This window comes from Poecile atricapillus, chromosome 9 (genome assembly GCF_030490865.1).
Source record: "Poecile atricapillus isolate bPoeAtr1 chromosome 9, bPoeAtr1.hap1, whole genome shotgun sequence".
NCBI lineage: Eukaryota > Metazoa > Chordata > Aves > Passeriformes > Paridae > Poecile > Poecile atricapillus.
In genome coordinates this window covers 20,748,679-20,771,845 of record NC_081257.1, presented here as the reverse complement: position 1 = coordinate 20,771,845, position 23,167 = coordinate 20,748,679, and the positions used below count along the sequence as shown (strand labels likewise).

At 45.6% G+C, this 23,167-nt stretch overlaps 1 protein-coding gene across 2 annotated transcripts in view; it reads left to right on the top strand.

The window, feature by feature from the left end:
• The first annotated feature begins 2,674 nt into the window (after positions 1-2,674).
• The window catches only part of RYBP (RING1 and YY1 binding protein), a 38,651-nt gene continuing 18,158 nt past the window's right edge, over positions 2,675-23,167 (top strand). Inside the window, exons 1-2 of one of the 2 annotated variants that reach the window (XM_058845291.1) lie at positions 2,675-2,910; positions 3,740-3,865. In XM_058845291.1, the coding sequence (XP_058701274.1) occupies positions 2,879-2,910; positions 3,740-3,865 (158 nt within the window). In that variant the 5' untranslated portion in view covers positions 2,675-2,878. Of the gene's footprint in view, positions 2,911-3,590; positions 3,866-23,167 lie in introns of those variants that run through there. The other variant, XM_058845290.1, reaches the window with a different exon arrangement.

Below are 23,167 nucleotides of genomic sequence, written 5' to 3'. Positions count from 1 at the left end.
TAGCTGGAATGAATTTGGTTTGAAAACTTGTGCCATGTGGGAGCCTAGAAAATTTGCTCCTTACAGTTTTGAAATCCAGAATACTGGAGTTAAGAAGTGTTAAATAACTTGCCCAAGGCTGCCTTGTGAAGACATGAGAGCCCAAACTCCATAAAAAAATCCTCAAATGCTCAGAGGGGTGCACTACCTGTGCCACCTCAGTGAATTTTGAGGCTGGCAGGATAACTCATTGTGCTAATACCACAGTGTGAAAGAAATACCCACACCAAGGCACCTGCCCTTTAGTTTGACTGTATTTTCAGCCCTGACTTCTGCCAGTGGTTCGTGTGTTGGTGCCTGGAGAGGTCAACAGGGAACTGCAGGACACAGCATCCCAAAAGCTCTGGCTGGACCAGCCCTCCAGTGGCCATGGCACTCTTCCAGGACACTCCATGAAGGAAGAGATCCCAAACTGTGGTCTGAAGGGTGTTTAACAAACTGGGAATGATCACCTCCTCATGGATGTATGGGATGGAATGAAGTCATGCTGTGTTTGGCTTGCCAAGTTTTTAACACGTGATGTTGAAAGCATTATTTGTAGAGGAAGGAAGGTTTCCAGGGGAATTGATAACGAAGGATGGTTTTGGAGAGAAAACAACTTTTGCTGTGAAAACAGCAACCCTGAAAGTTTTTTGAGGAGATAAACTGCATTCTAAAAATGGGCCACAGCTCCCTGCTGTTTCCACAAAAAATTACTGTATGCCTGTGGTGGCTGTCACTGCTTAACACAACGTAAAGCTAAGGGAAACACCTGTGGCAGAAAATGGGAGTCAGGCCATGCCTAAGTCTCTTGCTAAGTCAAAATTTCAGTGCTTTCTGCCTTTCTGTGCTTCTCAGGTTCTCCACTGACCTTGTCCCCGAGAATGGTGCTGTTCTTGTCCCCACACTCTCCATTGCCACAAAGGTCTGGTAGCGATTGCACATCAGGTCTCTGCTTACCAGACCCCATGAGCATTGCTGAGCTCCTGTTCCCACACACATTCCCAAAGCAAACGTTACAGCTATAATCTAAAAGAGCAAAAATGTTTGGAAAACAGCAGATGCAATGGGAAAATGACACTTCCTACATGTGATAATTGTGCAACCTTAACTCTGCCCTTGGAGTATGTCTGCGTCTTGCTGTATTGTTCAGGAACATGTGTGGTGAGGAAAAAAGCCATTGGAAGTCTCTCTGGAAATTAAAGTGGTTGGTGGAGGTGCCAGCAAGGGTTAAAATACCTGGGTGGGGATGGGGGGAGGTTAGGTAGGGTAAGTGGATTACACACAGCTCTTAAATACAGGAGGTGACTCTGCCAGCATGATTTGACTGTTAAAATGGGCATTGGTGGAGGGAAAAACCCTCTGTGGCTCATGAGTCCAGATTTCTAAGGCTGTAATGCACAGGACACGGTTATGTTGCCTCCTGCCATGTAGGTGCCTATCCTGCTTTAAGCCACTTACAATGGTTTGCTTTTAAGTAATAATTTTATTTTTTTTCCCCCTTGTACTCAGCCATAGATTAACTTTGCTCAGGCAGTCTCTGCACTCTCCCTGCAACCCCACTCACCACTCTCTCAGGTACAGCCCTGTGCAGCCCACGTCCCTCCTGTCGGCCCTGCGCCTTGCCTGGGGATGAAGATCTCCCTGATGGGAGATGTTTGCTTGGCTTAGTCACCACTGAGAAAGTGGGAAAGCACAGTAGAAGAGCACAGCGAAAGAATGTCTACACTGCAAGACGTGTGACTGTACCAACTTTTTGCCTTCACTCATCACCCCTCGCGCCATCCCTCCTCAGCTGCTCATGGCCCCCATCCCCTGTGGCTGCTGCAGAGGGAACAGCCCCGTGTGAAAGGGGCTCAGCAATGGCAGGGACAGCTCATCCTTGGCGTGTCCCCATCCCAGCCCGCCCTGCCAGCACTTCCACAGGCCCCAGGGGGCCGCGGGGAATCTCAGGGCAGGACTGCTGCTTTTCGAGAATGCCACTTTTTGGGAACGCCACGTTCTGGTACCTCAGGAGTTTTGCAGAACGACAGCTCGTGCTTGCTGGAGCCGATAGATCACTGAGCGATTGATGGGAGCATTTCTGGAAGCAGCACTACAGCAGCGCTGTCGAAACACCTTGGCCTCTGGGCGGGCCGCTGCCCTGACCCCGAGCCTGAAGCCAACTCCCGGAGGTGGCAGCGGAGGCATCCCTGAGGGCACCGGGAGCCCGTCCCCGAGGTCAGGACACACAGCAGGAGTTGCCTCCCGCTGCCCAGCCCCTCCGGTGCTCCCAGCGCAGCCACCGGGCGGGCGGGCCGGCTCTGGCCGCCCTTCCCCTCACGGAGCGGGCCTGCCGTCCCCCGAGCGCCGCCGTCCCGCCCGCGGCAGCCCCGCTCCCCGGGGGACAGGCAGGCGACGAACCCTCCGAGGGGCCAGGGACGGGAAGGGGCCAGCCGCGGGCAGCGCGGAGCCCGAGCCCTCCCGGCGCGGAGGAGAGCCGGCGCGGAGGGGCGGCCCGCGGGGGCTCCGTGCGGCCGGGGGTGGGACCCGGCGGGGCGGCGCAGGGGGCGCTCCCGGCTCCCCCCCGCTCCCTCCCCGGCAGGGCCGGCGGCGGGGCCGCCCCCATTGGCCGCGGCGCGGCAGCAGCTCCGCCCGCCGGAGCGGCGCGGCGCGGGGAGGGAGAGAGGGAGGAGGAGGAGGAGGAGGGAGGGCGCCGGGCTGCGCTGCGCTGCTAGTCCGGAGCGGAGCCTGGCAGCGGCAGGAGCGGCGGCGCGGGGTGCGCAGCAGCCGGAGCCTGCTGGACGGAGGCAGCCCCGTCCCCCCGCCCTCCCTCCCCTCGCCTCTTTCTTTGTGCGCAGGGCAGGGGCGGCCCCGATCCATGGTCATGGGCGACAAGAAGAGCCCGACCAGGTGAGCGGGGGCGCGGGGGCGGGCTGGGAGAGGCGGTAAGATGGAGGGAGCGCGGCGCGGCCGCCTCTGCCCCGGCCCCGGCCGAGGGGATGGCGGCGGGTAGGCCCTGGCTGGCAGCCGCCGGCGTGTGCTCGGCCCCGGCGGGGGGAGGCGGCGAGGGGCGCCTAAGATGGAGGGAGCGAACGGGGAGGGGGCGGCGAGCCCGCGCCGCCCCGCCAGGTACGCGGGGGGCCGGGGCGGGGGGGGCCGCGGGCGGGGAGGGAGTGAGGGAGGCTCCTAAGATGGAGGGAGTGTGGAAGGGCAGCAGGAGGAGGAGGAGTGCCGGTGTCTCCCAGCCTGCCGCCGGTGCCAGGGCTGGTGCGGTGCGAGCGCAGCCATGGCGGCTCCGCTCGCTCGCACTCCCCGCTCCGCGCACTCGCCGCTCCCAGACAAAGGGAGGTTTAACAAGGTGGAGGAGGGAACGCGCCTCCCAGCCCGCAAACTCGCCCACCCACCCTCCCACCCTCCCACCCTCCCGCCGCGGGCGGGGGGACGCGGGCGGCCCGGCCCGGCGGGTTCGGCCCGGCGGGGCCGGGGCGGAGCTCGGCGCCCCCCGCACCTCTCCGGGCCCGGCCCCGGTCGGGGTTTGTCGGCTGCTCCCGGCCCCGCGGGAGAGCGGCGGTGCGAGCAGGCGCTGGGTTTCGGGGCTCTGTAACATGGTTTCTCATGTGTGTGTTTTCTTTCTCTCCTCCTCCTCCTCCTCTCTCTCTCCTCCTCCCGCCGCCTCTCTCCTCCTCCCCAAACACACACGTACACACACACGCTTTCCCTCTCCCTCCCCCTCCTCAAGGCCGAAAAGGCAAGCCAAACCTGCAGCCGACGAAGGCTTTTGGGATTGTAGCGTGTGCACCTTCAGGAACAGCGCGGAAGCCTTCAAATGCAGCATCTGCGATGTCAGGAAAGGCACCTCCACAAGGTACGTCCGCACCTTTCAACGCGGCTCGTGCTCCGCGCTGGGCTGCGCCGACTTGTTGATTTTTTTTGCTGTTGCCTGGATATCGGCTGGTTGCATCCCTTCTCTCCCCCGATGCCGTCCCTTCTGTCCCCTTTCAAAAGCTTGTGGATTTTAAAAATTCTCTTTCAAGCGTTTAATTGGAGCTGGAAGACATGTTTCGTGGATGTGGCAGCATCCCGAATCTTTTTGTTGTTCTGTGCGTTTTTGTGTTGCTGGTGTTCAGAGAACCTTTTGGAGATGCACAGCCAGCCAGAAACGTGCTGACTGTGGTTTGGGGCAGATGGTTTTCTGTGGTTTGGGTGGAGGTTTACCTGTGTTCTCTGCAGGAGTAGAAATGATTTAGGATTAGGGAGCGAGAAAGGAAACGGCTGAAACTAAAGATGCTGTAAGAACAACTCCCTCCCTGAGATGTTGATCTCTCGGTGACTGTTGTCATCAGAAAGGAATCGGCTTTGTGTTCAGTGTGGGAATGGTGCGGGATTTTGAAAGCTTTAGCTGTCAGGTCTCTCTGATTGCCTTGCTCTGAGAAACTGTGGAGGTCTTTGTGAGGTGGTGAGTCTGACATGCAGTAGTTAATTTAATCTCAAAAAAGCCCCCAAAGTTGCTGTTTCTCAGTTGGAGGGTTTGGAAAGTTTGTCCTGGAGGTATCAGTTGATGCTAAAGCAGGCATGTGGTGCTCTGCTTTCCCTTTTTTTTGTGATTTGTTCTACCATGTTGATTTCAGATTTTGTTCATATTGTGCCTTCCAAATTTGGGTTCCCATTGCTGTGCTTTGCCAAAGAAATAGTCTGTGAGGTTTCCATTGTGAAAGGCGTCGTTTTCCTTGAGTGCAGCTGTGTATTGAGGTGCTCTCATCAGCAGGCTGTTTGCATGACTTGGCTGTCTTAGCTTGATTGACAAAGGAGGTGAAAGCGTGTTGGATTGTTATTGTTCGCACTGTGCTTTAGACAATGTGAAGTGCCTACATTTTTAATGGGGAGCATGTTTTCGGGCCATTGAAACTCTGAGTTACAGTAACAGAGCACTGAAGTGCTTCACTCTGTGTTTTGTGATGCACGTCAGCTACAAGTATCTGTGCTTTTTACAAAATGTACAGAGGTGTTGAACTCAAACCAGTTGTAAATAGCATGGTTAGAGCATTGAGTAATGTCCAGCTTTGGGACAGCAGTGTTCCGTGTGCACCTGGAGTTGATTCTTGACTCGTTCAGTCTTAGTTGTGCAGCTGAACTTTCCCAGCACGTTTCATTCCTGTGGGTTTCTGCTTCCTTGGCTTCCCCGTTGGCTCAGGTGGAGCATGTTGCTCCTCCGGAGTGTGGCCCTGCAATCCCCACACGCTCCCAGTGTCACCAGTGCCTGGGTGTCAGTGGGAGCAGAGCCCCAAGGAAATGAAGGAGCCCAGATGGGATCTGTCCTGTATCAGACACTGTTATTTTCATTGGCCACCATGCTGCTGTTCATTTGGAGAGCAGCAGCCTGCTCTCACATGCCCTTGCGTTTTTATTTTTTTTTAAAGATAACTTTCAAACTGTTTGTTGCAGTAGTAGGATGGTTTGTCTTTTAAAGGGCCATTAAGAGTGAAAGCAGTCGATGATTTCAGGTTAAGAGCTGTAGCCTTACTTGCAGATGTGATCCTCGGGTCTAGAACATTGTAATTCTGTTTAGCTTTTAATGGACCCTTATGAATGGCTTCTAATTTTAATTCATTTAATTCATCAGCTTTCTATTCATTTTTTGCTGCTTTTAAAATTGCTTTTGTTTGTAGAATTTGAGAAAGTATTTAAAATATTCAATGGCCCATCATGTCTTCTTGCATATTTGTATAATTTATGAATAAATATAACAGAAAGCAGGAGTGATTGAGTGTTGTGAGAGAGCATTGTGTGTTGGGAAGTTCTGGGAGGTCAGAGCTATTTGTGGTGTTACTTTGAATTTTATACTATGTGGTGTACGAATCAGTGCTGGGAAATTATTCAGATTTTTTTAAATAAATGACTGATGTAAAGATACTTAATGAGTTATGATTGATAATTTATTACTTGAAATATAAGGTGTCTGATGAGCTTGACTTTTAAGTTGCAATTTGACAAGTTGATGACACTTTTCTACAGTTAAAACTGCCTTGCTTCCTTGTGACTTACTTCAGTAACACTTACAGAAATTTATCAAACTCACTTTTAAAAAAAACACAACCAAGTAGTGAAAGACATGGTGAGGCAACTGTTTTTCATCAAATTGTTGTATGCAGTCACAGCATGCCCAGGGATTTTTTTAAGATCTGGTATGACCTACTTCCCCCCTCCCTGTACTGTGAAGCCAGTTATTTGTTGTGGAATTTACTTTGGCTGATAAATATTCTCTTATTTAAGAACTGGTGAGGCCCTTAGCTAGTTCTCACCGTGTGTATATTTTTTCAGAGTCAATATAATCTGTTGGTGTGTGGGAGGGGTGGCTGGCAGCAGTTAGAAGTTTTATCTTCTCAGATCCAACTATCCCCTTTCCCTAGGATCTCATAAAAGGAGCTTCAAACAACAGTGAGTTTTAGAGTTGACCTGCCAAGTCAAAATCATTGTAGAGGCTGAACAGTTAAATTGCACTGCTTTTTCAAGGAGCTGTTTATAAATATTTCAGGTGCACTTTTAAATAAAAATTAGGTCAAATCCATCTCTGAAGAATTGTTGTGCAAAGATTATATTAAACCTGTAGCACTTGTATACTGGATTTGTTACAGTATGTCACTAACTTCCTTTCCTCACCTGGATTCTTGCTATTTTATGGTTAAACTTTTATTACTTTCTATTCAGGCAAGTATGATGAGTTTTTTTTTACTGTTTTCCCTCTGTGAGGATGATGGCAAAGACACCATCTCTGTTCAACACAGAGCTCAGCTGGGTGAGATGATGATTTAGGGCTGCAGAGTGAGCAGTGGGGAGCTGTTTGCTGGGGTTTACAGAGCCTTATTCCTTTCCTGGAGATTTTTATTGGTGTCACAGCACAGGGAACTGGTGCTGGTCACCACTTAACTTGTGTCCTCTGTCTCTTCTGGAGGTTTGCTCTGGTGTAGCAACACCAGCTCCTGCACTCAGAAGACTGGAATTGAAACTTCTGCCAGGAAGTTTGCTCCACAGACTCATGTTCCTTTCCAATATCCATTACTTCTTCAAACACGGAAGGAAAGTTTACTTTGGATTTCCTAAGAATGTGAGGGCAGGATTTGGCCTCATATTTCCTGTGAGTTCCTATTTGGGGGTAGGTGATGGCTCTCTGCTCCTGTTTGTTTTTCCTAATGGCATTCTTGCTCCTCTTCTTGCTCCTTTGGTTCTCTGATCATTTACATATATTGTGTTCCCGTACACCTCTTGTAACTTCCTCTCTCCTCCCAGGCAGGGATGTGAAGTGTTTCTACATGGGATTGTTTTTAGACTTCATTGTGAAGGAGAATATTTGCTCCCTTCCTTATGATTTTAGGGAAACTGTTTTTTAAAACTTTCATTTTGGATGAATAGGCAAGTGGTGCAATGTGGTGGAGTTTCTCTGATGTTATTTTTTTCTCTAAATTTGGGATGAATGCTTTTCTTGTCCAAGCTCCACATCCTCTTATCATGATTGTGCCTTGAATACAGAGAAATTCACTTAAAGTCAGTGGAAAATGTGAAGGCAACAAATGGATGTCTGATATGCAAATTAACAAAACAATGGGAGCTTTTAGGATAAAACTGGGTTGAAATGTGTGTGTCCTCTGCAAGGTATAAATTGAGCAAGAATTTCTGTTTTATTTGTTGCTAATACCTGTATGCCTGAAGTTGAAGCAGGGTTTGGAGTTCGTACCAAGTGATGTGAATGTACACTTAATTGTGGAGTGCTCAAGGAGTGATGACAGTAGTGCTTCACCTTCTTGCCATCTTTATTTTTGAGGGGAGACAGAGCTAAAACTGTTCATATTTTAGAAACTGAATTCTCTTCTATGGAACAGATGTCTCAGATACTGGCCTTTGTTTCTCTTTAGTTCTGCAGAAAATTCTCACGCTTGCAGGGTCTGAATTACCACCTTGAAGGATGCAAACTACTGTCCATGTCACCATGGAAAAGTATTCTCTTCTGCATCCAGGCTGGGCTGACCAGAATAGGCAGCAGATAGTCCTGCTATTCCTGGAATGAAGAATCAGGCTTATGATCCTGACCTTCATACAAATAATATGTGCCCTGCTTATTTGCCATGTGTTTGCAGGACTGTTCTGAAAACTCTTGCAGTGATGTGTGGCTGTGGTGTAGGTTGGAAGCCAAGTGGTTTAATTTGGTTCTCTCAAGTTAGTTAGCTTTCACTTGCATTAAGGTGGGTTTTATTTAGCATCATAGCTGGCTTTTAAGTGGCTTAATGTCTATAAAAATGGAATATATAACTTGTCTTAAAAGAAAGCTGCTATGGAAGCAATGTTGGTGCTTTTATTCTGGAATATTTGTTTTACTATTTGGCTCTTTAAATCTATTGTCAAATCATCCCTGTTTTTCCTGTTGATTGCTGAATTTAAATGGCTGTTGGATTAGGAGAGGAATGAAGCACGGGGCTGTACCAGGCTGGAGTTGTGGCAGTGTTCCACTGGACCATTCACATCCTGAGGGTGTATCCCCTCAGGGACTGCTGTTCTGGTGCTGGAGGGTGCAGTGTAACCCTGCCTGGGTACTGCTGAGTGCTGCACTGCACAATCCTATGTGCAAAATGTTTGCCCACGTGCCAGGAGTTCTTGAGATCTCTGTTGTCTCATCCCTTATTTGCCAGCACTGCCTAAGAGTAAGTGGCTGTTACTTTGTGGATTTGGGGAGTGCTTCTGCTGGGTCTGGCAAACCCACCAGGGCGGAGGAGCCAAGGGCAGGAGCAAACACCATCTGACAAGCAGACAATGCTGATGGTTCGCAGCAAGCCCTGAATTCTGGGGCTGTGGTTTGACAACACACCAAGTTTGAATCTGTGACTTGTCTTGCAGAACCACATGTGTCTCAGCCACATGGCTTGGAGTATTGATCCGTTATGAACTGACTTCTGGTACAGATTCACGCTGCACTTACTTTTTAGACTAGCATGAAGTTGGTCTGTGTGGCTTCAACTGAGCAGATGAAGCTGTTCAGCTTCAGATCAGCTATTATCTGTCAGCCTGGTGCAAGCATAACCCTGGCATAAGATCTGTGTCTTGTACTTTGGCTGTTTGAAAGAAGTGAGAATTGTGTCCTGATTTGCTCTTTGCGGTGTTTGGCTCTGGCATTAATGATCTCATTACCATCACCCCAGGATTTCTCTTAGATCTCAGCACCTCTGGGAAATCATTCTCAGCAGGGAGAATCCTCAGTGTTGACGTGCAGCACCAAGGCAGTACCCCTGTGCTATGGTTGTCAAATTTGGGTACCTGAGAAGCTGTGGGTGGCAAATTCAGTTTGGGAGTATGGTGGTTCCTGTGACTCACTTTGCTTCTACCACATTTTTTTTTCTGAATGTCCTACTAAGGAATAGTAGCTATACCTGTTGTTTTCCTTTTTTTCATTAGGATAAAAAGATCTTTTGGCTAAAATAAGTAATAAAATCTTCAGCATGCATAAGGGGTGTTGATAATATTTATGTGGATTCCTCATTTGGGTTAATTGTGGGTGGTAGAGTTTAATGTCAATCTCTGATTTCTCGTGGAGACTCTCTGAAGATCTAATGGATAAACTGCGACACTGAGCGTGTTAATACATCACTGATAACATTCAGTGTGGATATTATTCATTTTTCTCTTCCTCCATAGGCTGCTTTTCTGGGAGATGGGAATCTAAATCAAAGTGTGTGTGTGTGTGTGTGTAGGAGGAGAGGGCATGCAACTCTCTTTTATTGCTGTGAACAGACGTTGCGTCCACTGGGATGCTGACCCCTGGCTCCCAACAGGTCCTTGTGGGGAACTGGTAGGCAGAGGAATGCAGAGCAACTTTCTCTGCGTGCCTTTCTTAATTGCCCTGATTGTTTCATGTTCCCATCAGCTGCTGCTGTGGAGGGGCTGCTGCCTTTGCACGGCTGGTGGGTGTGTTTGCACCCTGATGTAGGGTTTGTCTGGTAAGAGGAATTGGCTGCACTGGAAATAAGACAGTGTGCAGTGTTGCCTGGAGTGATAGTTGAGAGGAGGGAAGTGATGGGTGCAAAGTGTGGTTCCCTGTGGCTGTCCTCTGCTCCTGTGGCACCCTGGCTGAGTGTCCTGTGCTCAGTGTTGGTGTTCCCCAGCAGGGTGCAGCACTCTGGGACTCTGTTTTGGCTGAATTTTTAGGTCCCTGAAGAAAATGCATGAGACCCAAGACCCTCATGAGAGGTGAAAGGAGTCAAGAAATGTGCTGTGGGCTGGATGGATTGTTTTGGCTGGCTACACCTGTTTTTGTGCTGTAACTTAGACACCCCTGCCATAATTCCAGATGAGTTCACTGGTGATCTTGAATTGGGTGTCACTCGTACTCCAGCTGGTTTGAATTATTGGTAGGCTTACTGTTCCTTGCTGTGGAACTGCTCCTTTTCTTCCTGCTCCATTGGGCTTGAACAAACAGGTCCTTCCAGGGTCCCTCAGTGAGGAGCACAGAAGTTCACAGCACTTCTGGGGAGTCCTGCTGGTCTGCAGGAATATGGCAGCAGAGTGAGACACATGGCTCCTGCATCAGGCAGAGCATGTGCCCTGCTTGTCCTTTATTTCATGTGCATCTCTTCTTGTCTGGGGAATTCTTCTTAGGAGGAAACCCACTGACCTATTTTGTGGGATTTCAGGTGGTTCTGTAGGTTAGTGGGTTCCAGTCCTGCAATGTAGGTCACTCGCAAGGTGCGCTGGAGTTTCGTAATGCATAGCTCTGACCTGAAATAAGATTCATACAAACTCTCTGTGGCTGTGTCTTCTAGCTGTACTTTGTCTCTTTGCACTGGGCTATTTCTTCACAAGGAGAAAAGGAGAAATTTGACCATTTCCAGAGGGAAGGGAAGTTTATGAGTTATTTAAAGTTGTATCAGACAGGTAAGGGCAAACTTCCCTTATGGCCATTTTATGTTAAGGGCACAGCAAAAAAAGCAGACCAGGAACACTGAGTAGCCCATCCAGGCTACCCTAAGCAGATGTCCAGGATTACAGGATACAACAGAAATAATGTGGAAATGCCTTCATTACGTTTCTCTGAGTTCCTTTTAGAGCTGACATATGCTAAATACATTGATTGTCTCTTTGTGCAGACAGATTTCCTTTACATCAAGCCGAGCTCCTTTTGCACTCTTTTGGTACATCTGGAGGTACAACCAGATCCTTAACATTGCTCTTCCCATAACCCAGCTATTAATTAGGAGCATGTTCTTTGTAGCAGAATGCTAATTGGTACACCAACAAAATCACTGCCTGTTAAACATGGGAAAGATAGTAATTCTGACTGGCTCAAATGTAAGTGAGAGAGAAAAGCATCACTTCTCTTTGCTGACCCACTGGATTTTGTTTGACTGTTCAGTAACTCATTGTATTCCAAATAATGTCAATCTCAAGTTCTCCCTACAAAACCCAAAATTAATTGCTTAAAACTGGGTGTTGCTTTGATAATATTTTATTCCTAAAGTTCTTTCTGTGTTTCTGAAAGTTCAAAGTGCACCCACAGCCTATCTGCTGTTAAGTAATACTGGAAATCCACAAGGAAAAGGGCTTGTAGGGATCTAAAATATGGATCACGAAACCAGGAGACCTGATTTGAACTGTATGTGGTCTTTCCTGAGACACTGGCCTGGGATTGTGGAGCACACCCTTATGCCACAAGGATCAAGAGACTAGAAATTTTGAGAGGGAATTTTTACAGGGGCATGAAGGGACTGGACAAGGGGAATGGCTTCAAACTGGGCAGGAGGCAGGGTTAGATGAGGTATTAGGAAGAAATTCTTCATTGTGAGAGTGGTGAGGCCCTGGCACAGGTTGCCCAGAGAAGCTGTGGCTGCCCCATCCCTGGAGCTGTTCCAGACCAGGTTGGACAGGGCTTGGAGCACCCTGGGATAGTGGAAGGTGTCCCTGCCCGTGGCAAAGTCGTTGGAACAAGATGATCTTTAGAATCCATTCAAACCCAGGCCATTCTATGATTCACTGTTCAGAAGTTCCAAAAACTTTAGTTTTAGGGTCTTACCAGATTGGTTGTCTTTAAATAAAATGGAAGCAAAACAAATCAGTTTTGGATTTTGTTTAGGGCTAAACAAGGAATAAATGTTTAGACATGTTTTCTTGAGCAGATTGTTCATGGGGATTTCTGAGTTATAATGAATTGTTTGTAACATGCAGAGGTGCTAAGTGAGACAAAATATCTTTCCTGAGATAAAGTTGCCTTCTTCAGATTTATACTTTTGAGTAGACAGAAGTGAGACTGATCATAATCTAAAATGTTTTATCTGAACTAAATTATTTTTGTGCACTTGGAGCCATGTCTGGGTAATTTGTGTGCAGCTTCATGTGGTCGATTTGGGGAGGTGGACAGAGGATGCAGAACTGCTGGGATTTGGTGGCTTCAGTGATGTAAAGTTGATCAGAAAACTGCTTGATGAGTGGTGAGTGTGGATTACTCCCTGCACCCCGGTCCCATATGTGCAACATTTTATAAATTATAGGGGTATTTATTAATGGAATAGGATTGCTCTCTTTTTTTTTTCTTTTTGTTACCTATGTAGTAAATAAATACATGGAAGGATTTCTATTTTCTTCTGTTTGAAGATGACAGTGGGGCTTGTATGGTATTAATGTGATTTCAGTCTGTGTAAGAGATGCTGGAATTCACCCTTTAGCAAGTCAGCTAACTAAATATCCTCAGGATGCCATTTTCAATCTGTATTATTATATTCACTGTCTGTGTTATAATTTGATCAAGAAATTTATGTCTGCAGTACGTGTTTCATTCCTTTGTTTAATTAAAAAGAAAAAAGATCTAGTTTCGCAGAAGGATGTAAATCTTACTTGTCCTGGGTGGACAAAGCATGGTGATCTGTTCAGGTTGCTGGGAATGTGTGTCTCTGCTGAAATATTTGGCTCTCATTATATATCTTGGAGCTCTTATTCTGAAAGTGCTTTCACTGTTTTTTTCGGAAGTGGCACAGAGCACTTTCTCTTCCTGAGATGAGATTTCAATAAGAGAGGCAATACATTGATGGATGATGGCCCTGTGATGGAGTCAATCAGCCAGTGCAGTCATTTGTCTCCTGGGGATACAGGGTAGAGCACATCATTAGCAGCAGAAGGGGAGGCTTTCCTCTGTAATGCTAATAGGGCCAGGGAGCTGGTTGCTGCCTGTTTGCTACCATTGCTCCGTTATTACAGGTGCCTTGAAGAGAAATAAAACTGTTTTCATTTGTTACATATGGGTGTGGATCAATTTAACAGAAATATTTAACAAGCTTTAGGAAATGTTTGCAATTCAGCATACTATTAGCAATTCAGAAACCTGCACCCTGTAAAAATGCTGCCCATAAAAATGGTGAATTATTCTGGGGGAATTGTGTGTCTTATTGGTTTTACACACAAGTAGCTTGACTGGTGGAGAGAAGACAGGCAGCTGGCTGATTTGAAGGGCGGTGGGTCTTAATTGGAGGAGAAGTGTTGAAAGGGAAGCCCTTGGGTTGCAGAAGTTACTGCAGCAGAGTCTGGTGGCGCTGGGTTTCTGTCAGAGCAGAAGGCAAAGCAAGAGGCAGTGAGGGACGATGGCTTGTCTGGGGCTGTGCTGGTGTGTGGCAGCAGCACTGGGCTGGATTCAAGGCAGCTTGGTGTGCAGGGCATCGTCCAGCTTTGCCCAAGGAGGGTGAGTTAACCTGCAAACTGCTGCTCCTCCGTGGCTGCTTTGCTCCCTTCTGGGCTCTTGGGAGCCACAGCAGTGATCCCATCAGGAGCAAGCATGGACTTCCCTCAAGGTGGGCAGGAGTTTTGGGATACAGGGCTGCAAACCTTGTGTAAGCAGAATCTGTGTCCAAAGATGGTCAGTTCCAACACGGCACACATGGAAGCTGTACATGTTGGGAGGAAAGGGCTGCTCTGTGTGGCTGGTGGGTGTTTCTGTACCCTCCAGCACTGTGAGTAGGGGGCTGGCAGCTCTGACATGACTTCTTGGGGGTTTGGGGAGAACTTTAACTTGCTGTGAATCTGGCCATTTAGGTAACTCACCTGCATGCTTTTACCTATCTGTAAAGTAAATGCACTGTGAAGTCCACATACAGCTTGTAGGGAGACACTTTAGGTTCTGAAATGTCTTGTCAAAACTGCATGTGAAGTCAGAATTAACAAACAATGTTTAACTTCCTTTGTCTGAGCTGTATAGATAAAAAAAAAAGAGCAAGGGCAGCCAGAAAGCAAGTGATGTTGAGCTGCTGGAATGGTCTGGGGGGTACTTTTTGTACACTTTTCTCTCTTATACAGCAATGTCTTTGCTCCTGAAGTACGGGAGGAATGGCTCAGCTGTGTGGTACTACAGGCACGGGGCTGTCAGAGCTGTGCAGTTTTACACAGGGGTTAGCAGAGCGAGGAACATGCTTTGTCATGGGTGTGGGAATACAGGGCTCTGGCAGCAATTAAGACTCATTAATTAGGAGAACTTATTGCCAGATGTGAGTCAAGTTAGTTGTAAGTTGCTTAACTTCCGAGGTCAAGAAGATCTGATGCATCTGAGACATGCTTTGTTAGCAGCCATGGGACTGTGGGGCTGTCCACAGGGACGGGCTGGAATAGAAGAGCTCAAACTGAAATTTTGAGCTTCATTAGATGACTTATTGACAGTGACAGTTTGGCAGCACCTCTGCCAGCTGGGACCACATATTTGCATTCAGTCCTGTAGACCTGTGAAGGATTCCTTGAGGCTCCTGGGTTGCATCAGCTGGGAACATACAAGTGCATGCCAGGAATTTACACTGCTGGGCTGAGACACACTGAATCAGCATTCAAGAAAGCAACAGTGAAACTTGTAAGGAAAAGCTATCCCATCTATGAAGGGGATGATTTTTTTTCCAATTACAAATTAACAAATTGGTAGAAAAATCAATGACAAATAGAGTATCATGCCCATGTGCTGCATGGCTGCTCCATGAATGCATGGGAGATCACACCTTCATGTTCAGCCTGTGCACTTACAAGGATGTAGAACATCAGGACAGTCTCACTTCTTGTGCCTGAAAGAGGCACTCATGCTGCCAATGGCCCAGCATGTCAAGCAAGTAATGGAAAAAGATCCGTAATAATGTACCTATTATAGTTCTCAGGGTTTTCCCTAATGTGCAGGGACAGTGAAGAATAGCACTGAGCAGTAGTTTGGTTTTATTTCCATCTCTCTAGTTTTTCCTCTCTTGCAATTTTTGAGTGTGAAGCCAGACTGACTTTCCCACTGGCACTCTGAATTTGAAACTCTTAAGTTGTACAGCTGTGTACTGCACTTACTTGTTTATAAAAGCTGTCACAAGCATGAGTAGTTTATTTTTTGGTTTTTTTTTTTCCAACAAAGGTGTAGTGTGAGGAGCAGGTTTACTTAGTCACAGGTGTGGGAATACAGACATTGTGCTTAGAAATGAGTTTGATAACTGTTGGTTGCTTTATTTCTGAGTGTGCTAGCATCTGGATGTCTGTCTTGGTTCAACAGGTAGTTGATGCTTGGGGAGAATGTGACCTTTTGCTCCTTGCATTGATTTTTTGAGTCATGTCCAGAGGCTGCAGAATTCAGCACAGCACTTTGCTGTCAGCTGCAAGGGCTGGATCAGGCCCCTGGGATTGATGCACTGAGAAGAAAGGGAATAAGTTGACATGAAACTTAACATGGTTGTCTTTTGTGATCTTGCTTTTTTTTCCCAAGACTGTTTGTTCAAGTAGATGTTTTTAATAGATAAAAAAGATTTGAGAAATGTGTTGAATAAAGCCCTAAACAAAGACGTCAGGGAATAGCGTGGTCTGTCTGTGTAAGCAGAGGACTCCTCAGACTGCTCTTTGCTCTTGGTCTTCCTAGATCCTCTAAAGTCTGAACAGGGCCTGAGACTGCTACATCTGGTCTTTTCTGTTTGTTGTTTTTTTTTAAGGAGAGCACCTTGGTGACCAAACATTTTCTTGTTTTCAAGCAGAATGAAACAAAATATCCAGAAAAACCCAAGAGATTCACCATATTTTGCAGAGCTGCAATTTTCAATGAGCCTCGTCTACGTGCTCACTTGTATCAAAAAGATTACATTCCTTTTCCCTGGAGTTGTATCCAAGTCTTTGCTTGTATAGCCAGCAGATTATTAGTAGGTAAGACAGGTCGATTATCGTGACTTACTGCTTTCCCTGCTTGGGCCAGTTCAGGGTATTATCCTTAACAGCTTTTAAAGTAAAGTTCCTCCTGGAAGAATTGCTGGCTCCAGGCAGAAAAAGTTTTCCAACCAGTTCTGAACTACTGGGACTGTTGAATTTTTTGAAATGCTGTTCATCGCTCCACAAAACTGCTGCGAGTACACCTTGAATCATGCATAGCCTGAAGAGCATCCTGGGGGTAGGGAGACATAAATAATTGTTTAATTGCTCTGCTGTGTAGCTTACATCATGTTGAGTATATAGAAAAAGCTGATTCTAAACAGTGTTTTTCAGTAACAATTCTCTGAGTCTGAGGATGAGCATTTATCCCAGTAAAGTTTAATGTGGTGGTAAGCACGGCATGCAAATGTGTCTTGACTTGAGTTTGAGTTTGTTAATAAAAATCAGTCTCTCAGCTTTCAGATGTTTGGTAATTATGCTAACCAAAGTCTTGAAGAGTTTTAAAAGGAAAATGTCATTCTTTTGGAAGGAAAAACTTTGTCATTAACACGTACAAATTGTTAATAACTATTTTCATATTTCATTAGATTAATGAAGAAACATGTCTTCTGTGGTTGTTAGCACATACAGTAGAAATCAAATAATATACTAACATTTTTTTGATTAAGAATATATTGATAATTCTAAAAATTCCCTTTTGACATTCAGTTCTTAGGCTTGAAATGAATGTCAAACTTGGGTTTTCTTACATTCCAGAAAAATATGCTCTTTTCTCAAAACAAGCAAGCTCATGAAAATCAGTATAACAGAGTACAGCCATTTCAAAATATCATTACAATAGTTAAGTAATTAGCCCACTGCATGACTTAGCAGGAGGGATAAATAATGCATGTAGAATTGTGTTGGAGCTTGCAGAGAAGGTCCTGGCTGGCAGGGTGGCTGGGAAGAGCATGTGGCTGAGGAGGAGGGTGTCTGCTGGGTCCAGGAGCTGGTGGCGGAAACCTTTCCTGTGAGGAAATGCAAACCAGACCAAATTTTCTCTTTTCCCTAAAATTTGAAGTCTTCCTTTGCTGTGTTAGAACAACTTGGCTCCTGCTGCTTCCCAGAGCTGTCCCATGGACAGCGTGTCCCAGCCCCTGATGGAGCTGTGGCTCTGGTCAGCAGGAATATTGGCTCTTTTTGCAGCAGATGAGGGGTTTGATTTGTCTTCCTTTCAGCTAGAACTGAATATTCTGAATCTGTCAGTTGCTGTCAAGAGGATTGTACTTTGGATTAGTGAGCTCCTGGAAGCAGTTTGAATCATTGCAGTTAAAAGCACGCCGAACAGCGGTGTAATTAATAGTTATATAATGTACCCAACAAGCTTAGGAAGCCAGGATGTAACTTGGAAAGAAACACAGCCCTGTGCAATCCCTGCATTGCCTGAGGACCACTGTGCATTTAAAGGATGATGTTTTTTGTCCCAAGGCCATTATGGTCAGGGCAGGTTTGTTGCTGATGTGTCAGTTCCATCACGAGACTTATGGAGGCATCTTTCTGCACCTTTCCCCTGATGTCTTTCTCATCAGGCCCTGCTCAAACCAAGAGCATTGCTGGAATTGGTTGGAACTATTCTTTGCTTCTGTGTTTGCAGAAATCTTCAGCTGCTGTGTAATTGTGGATGCTACATGAAAAAACTCCCCAGCTCCTGAGAATAATACGCATTAATACACACACTCTGTTGTGGAGTTTTTGAATAGACATTTCAGGGCAATTATGCAATACCTTTCTGCTGTGCAGTACCTGTCAGCCCTTAACCACTTGTGTTTTTAGAGGAGCTGAAATGGCTATTGAGCCTTCCAGAGTAGTTTCTGCTTTGTGACAAGCTCGAGCCTGTCAGGCAAAGCTGTGTTTTTCAGCAAGGCAGCAGGTGAGTCTGTGGCATCTCAGACCTCCTGTCTTGTAGGGATTGGATTGGAGGTGTAACACTTTCAAGTTTTTTATATTAATATCTGTGAATATCTTATGCACACAGAGATGGTGATCAAAATTCTGAGTTGTTGTTCTATCTAATTCTGGGTGAGTTTGATAAAAAATTAATGTAATTTTCTTCCTTTAGCTGACTGCTGAACACTTCAGTTGTCTTAAAACCTTTGCACTCCAATGTCTAAAAAGGTTTTTTTCTCTCAGCTGATGTGTAGGTGGGGTGTTTGGAGACATGGTTTAATGGTGGACCTGGCAGTGCAGGGTTGGACTGGGTCTTAAAGGTGTATTCCAACCTATGTGATTCTGTGAAAAAGGGAGAATTTTGCTGCTACAGAACTTAGTATTTCTGTTTCTAAAAAGGCATAGGTTATAAAATGTGATTGGTTGGTTGGTGATTGATTAGAAAGTAATTCTCATCTCTAAAAGGAGCTACTTTATTTTAAAATGGGATGCTACTGCTAAGCAAATGTAAGGCTGCCTGCCCTCCTGGTTTCTATCTATATTGCTTCCCCAAGTCAGTTTGCTCAGTATTCACTGCCACTGACCTTGGATAATTAAGAAAAAAGTCTGCTGTTCTGAGAAGATAAATGCAGCTTCTGTTTGGAATGAGGCTGATTAGCTGAGTTGTGAAAGTGTAATTTAATGTCTGTAGTTTCTGGCGGGATGGATCCTGCCTCTGCCAGGCTTGATGTCCCTCTTCTGCTCCCTGATACCCAGCTGAAGCTGTTGCTGAAAATCCCCTGGGCTTCCAAGATCTAAAACTTGCAGTGGACCTCTTCAATTTCCAAAGAAAATGAACTGAAGGCTTCTTTTCCTTTCTGAGTCACTGACACTTTCAGCATATTCCCAGTGCAGCTACAAGGCTGCAGTTGTGCTCCAGGTGTGGGTTTGAGATTCCTGCTTGGAGCAGGGGTTGGTACACGAGGCTGTTGCTGTTCCACAGCAGGGCTGATGTCACTGCCAGTCCTGTGCACAGGGGCTGGGTGGAGACCAGAGAAACACCAGTGGAGAGGAAAGGCCAAGTCACAAAAACAACTAAAAAACCAGTCAGAAGAAAAATTTTTTCAGACCTGTGAAAATACTTGTCAAAATTCATCTGTTGGACAAGTCCCTTGCTCTCCTTATTTTTCTCTATGCTGCTGCTTGGGCTTCATTTTTTACTTCTGTTTCTGCTCTCTGAGTTACTTGGATTGTTTGTGGCTTAAAATACCTGCTTGTTTACAGTGTGAGGGCTGTTTGTTTTTTAAACATCTTCATGATGATCAGGCAGTTGCATGGTATTTTAGTGGGCTTTTTTCTTAGTCTAGGTTTTCCACATGAGACACGTACTACTGTATTTGCTCTGGCAAAGTACTCCAGGCTGAAGATGGTTCATAAAGTTAAAGTTGCATTTTAGTGATCTTTTCTGGTTTTGTTTTTCTTTAGCTGGTGTTAGCCTTTTCTTTAGAGAATATACTTTGTTGGTAAATTGTGTATTTTGTCAGGTTGTCTTTTGTTATTACACAGTGGGGAACTGTTCCTGATGGGATTTTTGGGTGCTGATGTAGTGGCAATAATTATCAATAAGATTTTGAATGGCATGTGGATACTTAGCTTTTGAAGCCAAATCTGCAGCCTGAAAATCTTCAAGTCATCATAATCTTCCCCCTGCTACAAAGGTAGAAATTTGTTTGGGAAATTGCATAAGGCTTGTTATGCAAGCTGTCTCTTTTTAGCCTCTGTGTAAAGTGTATTATAGAAAAAAGTGTTACTTTTTTTTTTTTCAAATTCAGGCAGCAAGTGGCACAAAAATCTTACAGCTAAGAGGTTTTAATGAAGGTTGTGTTGTGTTTGGAGCAGAGGTAAAGCAGAACTGCCCACAGCTCCAGCAAATGCTCACACCTGTTCCCACCAAGAGATTCAATTCCCACCACGCATCCAGTTCCAAGGAACAGTGGTTGAGTGGACAGACTGGATAAAATCAACGTAGGTCTGTTAATTGCAATACATTTTTCCTGGAATGTTGCTAGTAAACAACTTCTTAAATGAAATCTATCCATCCAATCTTACTTTACATCTCATTTAAGGATTTGCTGCTTACCCTAAGTTCTAGGTCATTTTTCACATGTCTGTGCATGTCCTGAAGTAACTCATTTTCTGGACATCTCTCCCTTTCCTCTGCAGGCTGGCTTTGTTTTTGAGTTTCCCTGAAAATCTGGTTTGAAACAGAATGAGCTGATACAGTAAAGTATTGCTGGGGTTGTAGGAGGACACCAGACCCCTGGTCCACTTTGCACCTTTAACTCCACAGCATTAAAACACAGTGTGGCTGCTTCCCAACATCAAGTCCTTATGGGTTTTACATTCAGGTTGTAGCTGTGTGCCTTGAATAAATCTGTTTAGTTGGGGAAGGGTTGTTTCATGTAATATGTCTGAGTGGAAGAGTTACTTGAACAAAAGAGACTTAAAATGAAGCTGTTAATTGTCACAGCCGGTGACTTTTTCTGTGCATTGCTGCCAGCTGAGAGCACTTAAAGCTCCCATCTGAGGTATGGGAAGGCCCATGCCTCTTATCTGCACCTCCCTGAGTAAGGAAAGCAGTTGTTCAATTATTCTCTATAATTAGTGTGCTTCAGTGGGTAGGCAGGTATTAGTTATTCACAGCCTCTTTCACTGTCTCCTGCTTTTCCAGGAGTGTTTGCTTACCCCCAGTCTTCCTTCTCTGCCCTGAGGCATCTGGGTGAACCTTACCTGCCAAGACCTGGGTAGTGGATGGGCTGTTCCTAACAGTTGTGAAGAGGGGGAAGTTTACACCAGTACAAAAATCAGTCCAGCTGATATAAGAATGTCTTACCTAGGTTGAAAGAATTTGAGAGATGCTGTGATTTCAATAATGAATGAAGTATTTAGAATAACTTCTAAATAAAAATAAGTTTTCTGTGGTTCCCATGAAAGGAGGCTTGCAAGTCTGAGGGCCTATTTTTCAATCTCATGAGGTTGATTTAGACTAAGCTTATGTCTTCCTGTAGATATTATTGAACTTAAACCAGCAGGTAATCACAACCTCAGTACTACTGTTTAACGCTGCTTTCTATAAAATGCTTGTTATAAAGTATTGCAGGATCCAAAAGGTTTCTCATCACTTGTAACCCAGACAGGTTTGTTGTGCACCTGTGTGTGGTGTGGAGGGTATGTGCCTGTAGGTTTAGCATAGTTTATCTGCACAGAGAGCTTTGTGGTCTGTAAAACTCTTGACAGAATACTTAGACCCTGTGTTACGGGAATTACACTCTCCTGGGAGTGGACCAAAGGGGAATATATGATCTGATGTTTTTGCTGTTATGGAAAAAGAAATACAGAAGATTTTGTTGCTGAAACCTATGTTATAAAAGAAGGTGAGTCTGAAGCTGTTGTGGTGATTTTTTGTTTTTTAAGCAGTGAAAAAATAGCTTGTCGAAGGCTTTATGTCCTGGTTTTGCAGTGGGCATTGTAGGTGCTGCCCATTAACAGATCAGCACCTTTAGACTTTATCATTTAAGGTTCTTTTATAAGCTTATCAGGTATTTTATGTCAGTCATTGAGATGGTAGCCTTTGAAACCACATCTGCTTAGATTAAAAATCAACTTTCCTGAGAAAAACCTTTTCTTTGAGACTTCTTTTGCCAAGTACTTTGATGGGAGTCTGTCTGCTTTGGTGAAACCCGTGTTTCAGCTCCTACTGCAAAGAAAAGGGGACTGTTGGGGTAGAACAGTGATGGAAAAGCACAATGCCTTTTTGCTGGCTGGGTGTACCTGAGATTAGGAGAATGAGAGTCCTGGATTTATACCTTAATGCAAGCACACCGCTCCCAAAGGAAGTAGAGCAGAGAAGAGCACTGCTGCAGATGTCAAAATGAGCAGAAGATATTTAGTATCCAGGTTTTCTGCTAAAAAATGTATTTAAAAGGTTCATGTTACTCTTCCTTCAGCCCTGATCCCTCAGTCAGTCCACAACCTGTCTAAGGCAAAGAAGTTTTCATGAACCTGGTGGAATTGGTGTCACTGAGGTTAAACTTCATTGTAGGATGTATTGTCTGAAACACCAGCGAAGTGCATTTGTCTGTGAGCAGAGAAGCCAGATGCTTCCCAAGCATTTGGTATCCGCAGCAGCATCTCTGGGAAATGCCTGCAGCCTCCAGGGAAGGAGCAAAGGATTCTCTTCTGACTCACGCTGGGAGTTTTTTAACCACTGTGTAAGTAGCATTTAAGCTACATCAAGCTTTGACTGTGTAACTTGTTGGCTTTTCCCTCTTCACCTCCACCACCTTCTCTGAGCTTAATGTGACACTTGGGGTCAAAACCAGGAATTCTTTTCAAGGAGGCTCTGAGGTGATTTGTTACCTTTTCCTTTGGAGAAGACTTGAAGCTTTTTCCAGGTTCACAAGGACACGGCTATCTGTGTTTCAAAGAGCAGCATGGAGTGGCTGTCAGGATCAAGGGCTGCTTGTTGGTTTTGGATGGAGCTTCCTGCCCGTGCTGCCCGTGCTGCCACCGGGAGAGGGAAGAAGCTGAATAAACAGGGAAACTGTGAAATAAACAGAAACAAAAGCAAACCAAGCCCCTGCCTCGGGGTGTGGGCTCAAGTCAGTCAAGTGGACTTTCTTTTGTTAAAAGGAGGCACATAAAAGCTTTTCTGCTTTTGTTTTTTTTTTTTGCCATAATGATAATTTCCATGTGTTTTTCTGTGGTATTTGATTGCTTTCAATTTCTTCCGAGGAAAGTTAGTGGAAAAGAAAAAGTTTGTGTTACTGCAGATGAAGGGGTTGTTTCAACCTTTCCTGCCACACATACCCCAGTGTTTTTAGTAGAAATGATCCATTTCAGGTAGTCAGCTTAAGCCTGCATGTTTTTCCAAGTTACTCCCCAGCTTTTAAAGATGTTATTAGGCGTTTTGGATTCCAGGTCAGGCTGTAAATACTCATTCTGGGACTTCAGTACTCAGAATCTTCCTCAGTGTTTATTGTGAATGACAAAGCTGCCAATGCACTGGTGCCAACCTCTCTGTCTTTGTGGGTTA